Source organism: Xyrauchen texanus, chromosome 15 (genome assembly GCF_025860055.1).
Source record: "Xyrauchen texanus isolate HMW12.3.18 chromosome 15, RBS_HiC_50CHRs, whole genome shotgun sequence".
NCBI lineage: Eukaryota > Metazoa > Chordata > Actinopteri > Cypriniformes > Catostomidae > Xyrauchen > Xyrauchen texanus.
In genome coordinates this window covers 24283534-24294197 of record NC_068290.1, presented here as the reverse complement: position 1 = coordinate 24294197, position 10664 = coordinate 24283534, and the positions used below count along the sequence as shown (strand labels likewise).

The 10664-nt window shown below is 34.2% G+C and overlaps 1 protein-coding gene across 1 annotated transcript; it reads right to left on the bottom strand.

Moving 5' to 3' along the window:
- Positions 1 to 3055: 3055 nt before the first annotated feature.
- On the bottom strand, positions 3056 to 6915 carry aqp10a (aquaporin 10a). Its single transcript, XM_052143870.1, has 6 exons — positions 6723 to 6915; positions 5723 to 5849; positions 5285 to 5422; positions 5046 to 5164; positions 4020 to 4237; positions 3056 to 3610 (listed from the first exon to the last, which is right to left on the bottom strand). The coding sequence occupies exons 1-6, from the start codon at positions 6816 to 6818 to the stop codon at positions 3397 to 3399; spliced, it is 912 nt and encodes a 303-aa protein (XP_051999830.1). The 5' UTR covers positions 6819 to 6915; the 3' UTR covers positions 3056 to 3396.
- Between the last annotated feature and the right edge of the window lie 3749 nt (positions 6916 to 10664).

The following is a 10664-nucleotide window of genomic DNA, read 5'->3' as shown; positions in this document are numbered from 1 at the left end:
GCAGGGAACATCCACGACGGGCAGGGGAAACATACAAAACGGTCAGAACATCGACATTCAACATGAGCAAACATTAACGATTGACCAAGACTGAACAAAGAACCAGGGTTTAAATACAGACAGGAGCAAGCAAGGGAATGAGGGACACCTGGGGAACAATCAGGGAAGGAGAAACAATCAGTGGAAAACCAATCATAAAAAGAACTACAACGGACTACAAAAACCAAACAGGAAACAGGAACTAATCTAAATTTCAACATAAAAGCACAGAAGCAAAAGACAACAGAGAACATGACAGCATAAGAGAAACTACAAAAGGACTACAAAAACCAAAACAGGAACTAAACAAAACTTCACAATAACAGTACAAAACACAAAAGACAACAGGGAACATAACAGTTGTAATATTTTGACTTGTCCCTCCTTTTCTTATAAAAATAAATAGCTAACTCTAACAACGTGAAAAAGCAATCCTTTCTAATGTTAAAATCTGTGTAATATTTGAGCTGTAAAGTTATTTAAATAATTAAAACAAATGTAAAAATATTTTTTACGGTCATTTTATGGTTTACTGGACTGTAAAATTGTATATTAATTAAGTATACATAGAGAAGTACACAGATCAGGTTAGTTAGTGATTTTATCATGCTAAAATATTGTTCAATTGCATATTGTTTACGTCTTGTGACTATTCTTTTTAAACAGTTGAGTATTGTTAACCTGTTTATGGATTGGCCCATCCATTCCATTGTAAGTAACCCAAGAGGAGGAACAAGTCAAATAAATGTTTGTGGTAATCAACATTATGCCACAAATGCTGTTGATTGATCTTAACTTGTATTGAACACAGAATATGAGGCCAGAAATATAGGGCCAGGATGCATACTTGTACCAGTAGAGCCTATCAAGTAATTTTTTAATGATGTAAGGACCTTTATATTCAGAAGTCATTATTCATATCATGATTTGGGTATGATGACTGCACACTGTATTTATAGTCTTTGGTTGTTGAGTTGTGTGGGTCAAAAGTATCTAAATCTGATCAGGTTTCAGGCTAGTGCACTCTTGAAGGACAAACCGGGTTCATCTGAGCTCAAAGAGTTAACTCAGACTCATGTTTTTCTGTGAATTAGGAAGCTTTCACTTCAGCAAAATGTAACCTAAAAATCTGTTGCATTTGAAAGAACATTTCAGCCCAAACACAAAAGCAAAGTTTATAGACAGACGCTGAGTGTCCCTGTGGAGACCAAATAAAAAAACCTTATATTGATCAGTATTATTGTTATCACCAAACCTTCATATAATAGAAGATAAAACTGTTGCTGTATTTACAATCCTTTGGTTATTCATTCTGTTCTATGGCATTATATTTGATTAGATCTTACATTTAATGCAAGGTAAAAGCGCACACTTGAAGGACAAACCTGGGTTAATTTGAGCTCGTAGAGTTTTCTCAGACTCATATTTGTCTGTGAATTCATTAGCTTTCACTTCAGCAAAATGTAACCTAAAACTCTGTTGCATTTGAAAGAACATTTCAGCCCAAACACAAAAGCACATTTTATGGACAGACGCTGAGTGTCCCTGTGGAGAACAAATATAAAAGCCTTATATTGATCAGTATTATTGTTATCTCCAAACCTTTATATAATAGAGGATAAGACTGTTGCTGTATTTACAATCCTTTGATAATTCCTTCTGTACTGTGGTTGCAGTTATTAATGTCATTATGTTTGATTAGATCTTACATTTAATGCAAGGTAAAAGCGCACACTTGAAGGACAAACCTGGGTTAATTTGAGCTCGTAGAGTTTTCTCAGACTCATATTTGTCTGTGAATTCATTAGCTTTCACTTCAGCAAAATGTAACCTAAAACTCTGTTGCATTTGAAAGAACATTTCAGCCCAAACACAAAAGCACATTTTATGGACAGACGCTGAGTGTCCCTGTGGAGAACAAATATAAAAGCCTTATATTGATCAGTATTATTGTTATCTCCAAACCTTTATATAATAGAGGATAAGACTGTTGCTGTATTTACAATCCTTTGATAATTCCTTCTGTACTGTGGTTGCAGTTATTAATGTCATTATGTTTGATTAGATCTTACATTTAATGCAAGGTAAAAGCGCACACTTGAAGGACAAACCTGGGTTCATTTGAGCTCGTAGAGTTTTCTCAGACTCATATTTGTCTGTGAATTAATTAGCTTTCACTTCAGCAAAATGTAACTTAAAATCTGTTGCATTTGAAAGAACATTTCAGCCCAAACACAATATTTGACTATATCTTACATTTAATGCAGGGTAAAATATTTTTCCCAAAGACGATTTTCTGAGAAATATTAGGAAAGTAGATGTTGGCTTTCTGATTACTTATAAGCATTTGCTCAAAAGGGGCTTCAACATGATAAACTCTCTAAACTCTTTGTTTGCAAATGTGTTAATATGCACCATGAGACACCCGCAAACGTACACAAACGGCTTCCCCTGAAGTCTTATGATGTAATAGGCAGACTTTTGATGTGCAAGTTATTTCTTCACTTACATGTGAGAGAGCAACTAGTATATAACCTGCAAATATATTATAGGGTATAATGTGGTTATATTAAATCTCTTGACAAAGTGGACTATAAATATTGGTATACTTATAAATAGATAGAAAAGTAATAACACTCATACAGTAAACAGTATATAGCGTAAGAGAAGGGTGCATTAGGGAAATCTAATTCACTGATTAATATGGGCATCTTAGATCTCTTGTGATCTATCACAAGCAACACTGTATTAACATAAACATATTTGAACGGGCTTGATATGTGATAAACTCTCAATTGTTGGTCTGAAGTGTCAGCGTGGCAATCACAGTAAATTGTGGAAGCTGAAAGTGAAATAGAAAGAAAATATGTCCCAGATCACCTTAATTCAGCCTATATACATACATAATCCATTGAATCATTTGACAGAAATCATGTTGTTTTTCATGTTCATTTCATATAATTAGTAACTATATAAATAACACAGTCATTTAATACAAACATTAGTTGCAGTAGCTTCTATTAAAACATTATGAATGCTTTAAAAAATATTCCAGTTTGCTCAGCCAGCCTTCAGAATATTGGGGCACAAATGCAATTGTGGGGGGAAAGGTTTTATAATAAGTTATGAATCAAATCTGCAGCTCTGTTGTGAAAAATTTTAGTTCATCCTGAGTAAATTTTGTGGCATTTTGTACCATTTATAGAACAGACTGTAAATGATAGAGGCAAGAATGAAAATTTGATCAAGAAATACTGTGAGCCAGATTCAAACTCACATAGCACATGAACACCATTTCTCAATTTACCACAACACGTGCACTAACATAAAGTCTCTGCCCCAACTCTCCCCAGGTTTTTATAGGGGAGACATTTTAAGGTATAATTCGTCCTTTTTGTCCACATGTTGCTGGTCATTATGTTCCACAACCTTTGTCTGACCTTTATTCTCCTCAGATTCAGACTGTGGTTCAGGTAGATGCCACTGAATGAAGACCAGATACATGATGGTCCCGACCACGCCCCCTACCATAGGAGCCACTATTGGAATCCAGAAGAAGTAGTCATAGCACCTGTGTGGGTCACAGAAGAAAAGAGAGAGAGGTGTTATAAATGGTCATGTTGAGAAATTTAACAGATTAAATAAGAGAAGTGAATTAAATAAGCCTATAAATAGCAGAGAGTGGTCATACTGTACACACTTACACACTTCAGTGATGAAAACGAGATGAGAGATTGTTACAACAATGCCCAGTGCTCATAAAGAAATAAAAAGCCACTAATAGGCTCTTAAACCATGTGGCAGCGGGCCATTGTATTGAGGTCATTTTGAAAGAACAGTTGAGCTAAGTAAAGTGAAATACCCAGTGATTTGTTTTATATGGGAACAGATAAGTTGAATGAAAGGAGGTCTAAGAACAAGAGATAATGGAGCCCTTAATTTGGAGGAAATAGATGTAGTTGGCAAATCTGACTACTTACGTAAAGACTTCAGTGCCCCAGCCCGCAGTGAAGGTGAATAGTCGTGGACCAAGATCACGAGCAGGGTTTATAGCTGCTCCACAGTTAGCTGACATTGACATGGAAATGCCTAAGACAACAGTTGCTACAATGGGAGGGAGCAACGCATCAGGTGCAGGAGTATTTTTCTTATCACTCAGAGGTAGAATGCATAACATCAGCATGGCTGTACCAACCACCTAAACATTAACACAAAAACACAATGAAGAGACAAGGAAATAAATGATAAATGAGCATGCATTTCTGTCTGAATCTTTTGGAAGAAACTCTCTATATACATACATATACAGTACTGTGCAAGAGTCTTAGGCACATAAGATGTTTCACAAAAGTATTTGTCTTAAGATGGTTATTTATATCTTCAGCTTTAGTGTGTCAGTATTAAATATAAATGTTAGACTCCAAAACATTAATTTTGCAAATAGAAAAGATTGGAATAGAAGAACAGGGAACACTGCAACAGATGTCATGGCCCCCACAAAGCCTCCCACTGGACATCGTGTCAGTCTGAGATTACATAAAGAGACAGACGCTATTGAGACAGCCTAAATAGTTAGAAGAACTGTGACGAATTCTCCAAGAAGTTTGAAACATCCTATCTGCCAACAACCAAGAAAAACTGTGTCCAGGTGTACATAGGAGAATTGGTGCTCTTTTAAAGGCATAGGTGGTCTCACCGAATATTGATTTAGCTTTTTAAAAGTTTACTGGACTTTGTATGATATTAAGTGATAAATTAAAATTATTTAATTATTTTTGAAGACATCCTCACTATGCAATTTTTTTTACAAGTGCCTAAAACTTTTGCACAGTACTGTGTATATTTATATTGTGTAATATTATGTTGCATAATATTGTACTATATTGCATTACAGTATTTTAAATCAGATTAGATTACAAAATATGAAATTGATTTATTATATAGTATTTTTACTGTGCTTGCATGAACAGATCTCTTATCTAATCTTAAGTAGTCCTTTCTCTGACCTGATCCAAGAAGTTGGTCTGCACTGACACCACATCAGTAGGGTAAGTGGCAAAGATACTGGCTGTTTCATTTGGACCAAATACAGTCAGAACTCCCCCACTGAACTCCATGATTGCATCTAGCGAAGAAGAGTTTTAGAGAGCAGACCATAGAGAGTGGCTGGAAATGATTGTTGAGATAGGTAATTTAGTTTGCTTCTGGTTGTGAAACAAGTATTTCTTTCACTCCCTCTTTTTACCATAGTAGATGAGATAGACAAGCCCAGAGGCAAGGTAAGCTCCCAAAATTTGAGTCAGAGAGTAGGGTAGCAGCCTTTTCCAGGGTAGATCACCCAACACACAGAAGCTCATAGACACAGCGGGGTTTAAATGAGCACCTAAAAGAGAAACAATGATAATAAAGGAAGAAATCAGTGTATGAGGGTCATGAAAAGAGTAATATTACAGAGAATTTGTCCTCACTCAAAAAGGACAATTCTGTCAATACTGTGTTCAAACTTATATGACTTTCTTTCCTGTTAGCCTCAGTGACCATTCACTTTCACAATGCTTAACATCTATTTTTGTTTTCCACAGAGGATATAACATCTTACATGGTCAGAACAATATGAGGGTAAATTACTGGGTGAACTATCCCTGTAACTGCCTCAAAGTAGCCCGATATATAACAATTTTACCTGATACTCCCCTGCAGAGGTACATGGCAGCCATGACACCTACAGAGAAGGTCATGTTAACAGACAGAAACTGTCCCTTGGTTTCTCTGCTGGTTTTCACCTGAGCTGCAGCAGCACAACCAAACAGCTACATCAAGGGAAAAACACATTACATATTAAATGAAATACTTGTACTGTATATAATGTTTTTTTTTACTAATATTGTAACCTTATTGGAACCTTATTGTAAAATGTTAGCAGTTGTATAATATAATGCAGTATGATTTTATTTTGGCACTTCCCCCATTGTACTCTAGATAATTGTTTCTTCACTGTTATTTTACTTACTAATTATGGACTGTACTTTACTGTAGATAAAAGCTTCTGCTAAATTGCATAGACAAACACATGAAAAGCATATACAGCCAGAAGCACATGCTTGCATTCCATAGTGGCAAAAATAATCTTACATCAGACCTCTGTAAAAGTTACACAATTTTATGGTGTAACACATATGATAACACATCAATTCACATATAACACGTCTCCTCTTAATCACACTTGTATTCTTGATCATGAACATATATGTTCTATTAAAACCTCGTCAAGGCATAAAGGCATAAATTCTGTCATTAGATTTTATACTCTATTTATAAAACTAGTATTCTTGTAGAAAGTTCAGAGAATCAAAGAAAATGTTGCAAAAGCAGTACAGTTTATATAAAAGATAAAAATAGAAAGGAAATATACCAGTCTATTCCAAGTATGAATAATAATGTCATTGTAATATTATATTTTCATGAGCCAGCTTTTTAGAACCAGTTGATCTTTTAAGAAAAAACTTTTTATTTTAGTTGATTTCAATTTGAGTTGTAAGAATACATGAGTTTGAAAAAACTACTGAAAAATAATGTAAATAAAAACACATGGCACAACTAAAAAAATAAAATATAAAACCCCCTCTATAAATGAATAACTATGCTCAAAATTAGTTTAAAGTGCAAACAGTGCAAAAACTTACCAGAAGGACAAAAGTGCCTATGAACTCCCCCAAAAGCTGACGTGCCAGTTCATTCCTCACCTTCATCCTCATAATCATATTTTTTACCCTGCTCATTTTAATGTTTTCTTGCAAGTTTTATGCTTAACCTAGTGCTTTCAGAGATGCCTTGTGACCTCGCACTGTCTATTAGCTCAGCTTACCTTTAAACCCAATCTTAATCATACAAAACAGTCAACATCAACGTCATAGCTGGTCTGATCCGGACTATTAGACCACGACTCCTTTATAAATCATTAATAATCATTTAGAGCAAAAAGACTGAGAGGAGAGAGGGAGAGAGAGACAGAGAGAGAGTGAGAGTGGTAAATAATAATCTATGATCCTCTGTTTAAAAAACTTAATGTTATCATGCAGTTTGGTCAGTCCAAATGACCTAATGCAATTGTCTTGACATTGGAAGATTATATGACACATAAATTAGGTAATCATGCAATTATCCATCTCAAATATCTATTTTATTTATCAAAGCCAGGATTCTTTCAGAGAATAGCATCCTTGTGTGAAATAACATTTAATGTTACCATTTGTCAAAATATTGCTGTTTCAACCAAGCAATGAGGCTCTTGCAGTATCTTCTTAAAGGATGATTAGAGGCTGTGAATTTCCACTACTTTTGTTTGTCCAACCTTTCTCTGCTCGGTGTGAATAAGTGGATTCATAAAGGTGTTATGTCATGAGAAATACAATTTTCCTTGACACTTTGACATATAAGAGGTCATTCTACTGTAAAAAAAATAAAATAAAAATACTGTACATTTCAGCAGGGGCGTGTCTAGAGCATTTTCAGTGGGGGGGCCATGCTGGGGCACTGCCTCCAAACGGGGTGGCCGCCAGTGACCAAAAATTACGTAAATCCTTTTGATTTTATTATTTTTTTTAACTTGAATAGTTACTTGTAAACAAATGTAGTTATAAAGCACATTTTTGATTAATTTAGTTTTTTGTCATCTCATATCCATTAAGTTCAATTTGAGAGCCAGTGTTTATTATTTTTAGTGTTTTCATAAAACTAACAAGTTTATAAAATAAAAGCAATTTTAATAATGAGCAATTTTAAAAACACAGAAGCAGAAACGATGTCAACTATTTTCTTTTAATTAGTTTGGCCATTACAATATACAGTAGTTTTATTCACAATCTCTTTCAAATAATAATAATTTTAAAAAAAAAATCCCCCCACTGTAATAATTCAAATGGTTTGGCCAAAACATCATAGTGTTTCATTCAACATTTCTTTCAGATTAATTTACAAAAAAGCTGAGTAACACAGAGTTAAAATTTTAGCACTGTAACAGTTCAAATGAAAACACCACAGTTTAAAAATAAAATATGGAACCATTACATTGTGCTCTGCTAATATATTAAAGAACAGTCTTTAGTTTAGAAACAATAAAAACAGTAGCAGAAAGAGAGGAAAACAGTCGAAAAAAGAAAGAAGGCAGACCTCAACTAAAACAGCTGGATTCTTCTGTTTCGGTGGTGACTAGCAAGCTCACCATTATTATTTATAATGGTTGCAGAGTTATTATCTATATTGATTAAAAATAATGGTATTGAAGGTCTTTCAGTGTTGGATAGACATATACTTATAAGTCAGTTTGCTGACGATACAACATTGTTTCAAAAGAATGAATATCAAATTCCATGAGCTTTACATTATATTAACCAGTTTTCTAAAGCTTCGGGGCGACATTTAAACCTAAACAAATGTGTAATGTTAACACTGCATGAGTTTCCTTTGCAGTCATTATCTAATATACAAATTAAAAGGGAAGTTAAATATTTGGGGATTATTATTTCTAAAGATAAAGATGTTATGGAGAATAAAAATGTGTTGAATAACAGATAAATGTAAGTCCATATTGAATAGATGGCTGCAGAGGGATCTTACAATTTTTGGAAGGGTTCTTTTATCTAAAATGGATAGTTTGTCCAGACTCATCTATCCAGCCTTCTCCTTGCCCATATCGACACAAATGATTAAATTAATAAATAAGGTGAATTTTAAATTTATTTGGAGAAATAAGTGTCAGTACATTAAAAAGGAGGACATGATTAAAAAATATGAAGATGGTGGGGTGAATGCTATCGATTTTGTCATTATGAATGGTGTTTTGAAATTGAAATGGTTAAAATCCTTCATTCAAAATAGCCACTCCTTTTGGTTTATTTCACTCCCAATGCTATCTTTAACAAACTGGGGGGAATACACTTTCTGTTATGTTGTGACTTTGAGTGCACCTCGTTACCAGTTAAACTTTCAGCCTTCCATCAGCAAGTGCTGCTCTATTGGAAACTATTGTTCAAACATAACTTCACTCCTCACAACACTCCAGTTTGGAATAGTAGATATATAATATTTGGCAGAAAATCTGTATATCTTGAGGAATGGATATCTAAAGCGATTTGGGCTATTGCCCATTTCTTGGATGATAATGGAAATTTGTTACTGTATAGAGAGTTTTGTGAGAAATTCCTAGTACAGTGTACCGTTAATATTTTTAATAGAATGATTAGAGCTATACCAATTCCTTTAAGATTAATGGTTAAATAAGACATGTTGTACTCCAAAATCTCCCCAGTACTGAGACAGCTCTCCTTAGAAGGTTATGATTTTTGTGATAAAAAATGTACAAATAGAGTCATTAGAATTTTTTTTTTACAGGCTTATTACCCAAACCCAATTAGACGGGAATACGTGCTTAAAGATTTTGAAAAGGTTGAAATAAAAAAATATTAGGAAAAATTATTTGTCTTTTCCTCTCCCTCCTAAAGCTAAGGAGGTGAACTTCAAAATTTTAAATGAGATTTATCCTACTAAAGAATTTTTAAGATTGAAATTTAATTTTGATGTGAATAATTGTGTTTTTGTGAAACAAATATTGAAAATCTAGAGCATGTCTTTGATTGTGATCTGGTGTAACCCTTTTGGAGTGAGGTGCAGAACTGGTTAAGGTCTAGGAGGGTTGAACTCCCACCTCTCACGTGGAAGTTAATTAGGTTTGGTGTTTGTCTGGAAAACAAAGATTGTGATTTTGTTATTAATTTCTTGTTATGTTTTGGAAAGGTTTTTCATTCATAAATGCAGATGGTTTAAATCTAAAGCCAACTTTAATCACTGGATGAATGAGGTTAAACTCTTGTGCAAATCTTTAAAATTTGTTAAAAATCAGAAAGCCCTTAAACTGACTTCTCTTTTGGATACGTTTAAATTAATTTAAAAAGTCCCTTTTTCTTTATTTTTTCATTTTATTTATTTTTGTTTTTTTTCTATTTAATTATTGGTTTGTTCATAGTGTGTTTTCTGTTCTTTGTACTAGCTATGCTCAACCTATGGCTGAACAATTGAGGTTATATTCAGAGATTTGTTGATGTACCTTGTTTGTTTGTGTTGTTGAAGGATAATAAAATTAAAAAAAAAAAAGTATGTCGAAACAATTTACGGCAATTGTAGACAGTAGTTATTTGAGAAAATTGTTATGTATATTTTGATAAGTCACTTGTTGTTTGTATCCTTTTTTTTGGCAATAAATATGACTTTATTAAGCTTTAAAAACAAAAAAAACTTATTTGAATCACGAACTTCAGTAGAGTCTATAAACTGATTGGCCGTAAAATGAACCAATCACAAGACATCTTATGGGGGGGGCACCTGGGGTGGCCAATCGAATTCAGGGGGCCGGTGCCCCCGGCCACCCCGTAGACCCGCCCCTGCATTTCAGAACTCCTTAATATAATAAAAGCATTTATTGAAACCATGCTGCAAAAACACCTCGCTATCTACATCCTCGACTTCCCTACACCACTAGGGGCCAATTAATTTATGCCCACCTATACAGCAACAACATCAAAGCCTACATTACACCATGGCACCCTTGGCCCGATGAAGTTTTAAGGAGG

Coding starts and splice junctions, on each gene's coding strand:
- aqp10a (XM_052143870.1), bottom strand. CDS start 6,818: ATGAGCAGGGTAAAAAATATGATTATGAGGATGAAGGTGAGGAATGAA. Junction 5,850..6,722: donor TAGGCACTTTTGTCCTTCTG/GTAAGTTTTTGC, acceptor CCCTTGATGTAG/CTGTTTGGTTGTGCTGCTGC. Junction 5,423..5,722: donor CCTCTGCAGGGGAGTATCAG/GTAAAATTGTTA, acceptor TTTCTCTTTTAG/GTGCTCATTTAAACCCCGCT.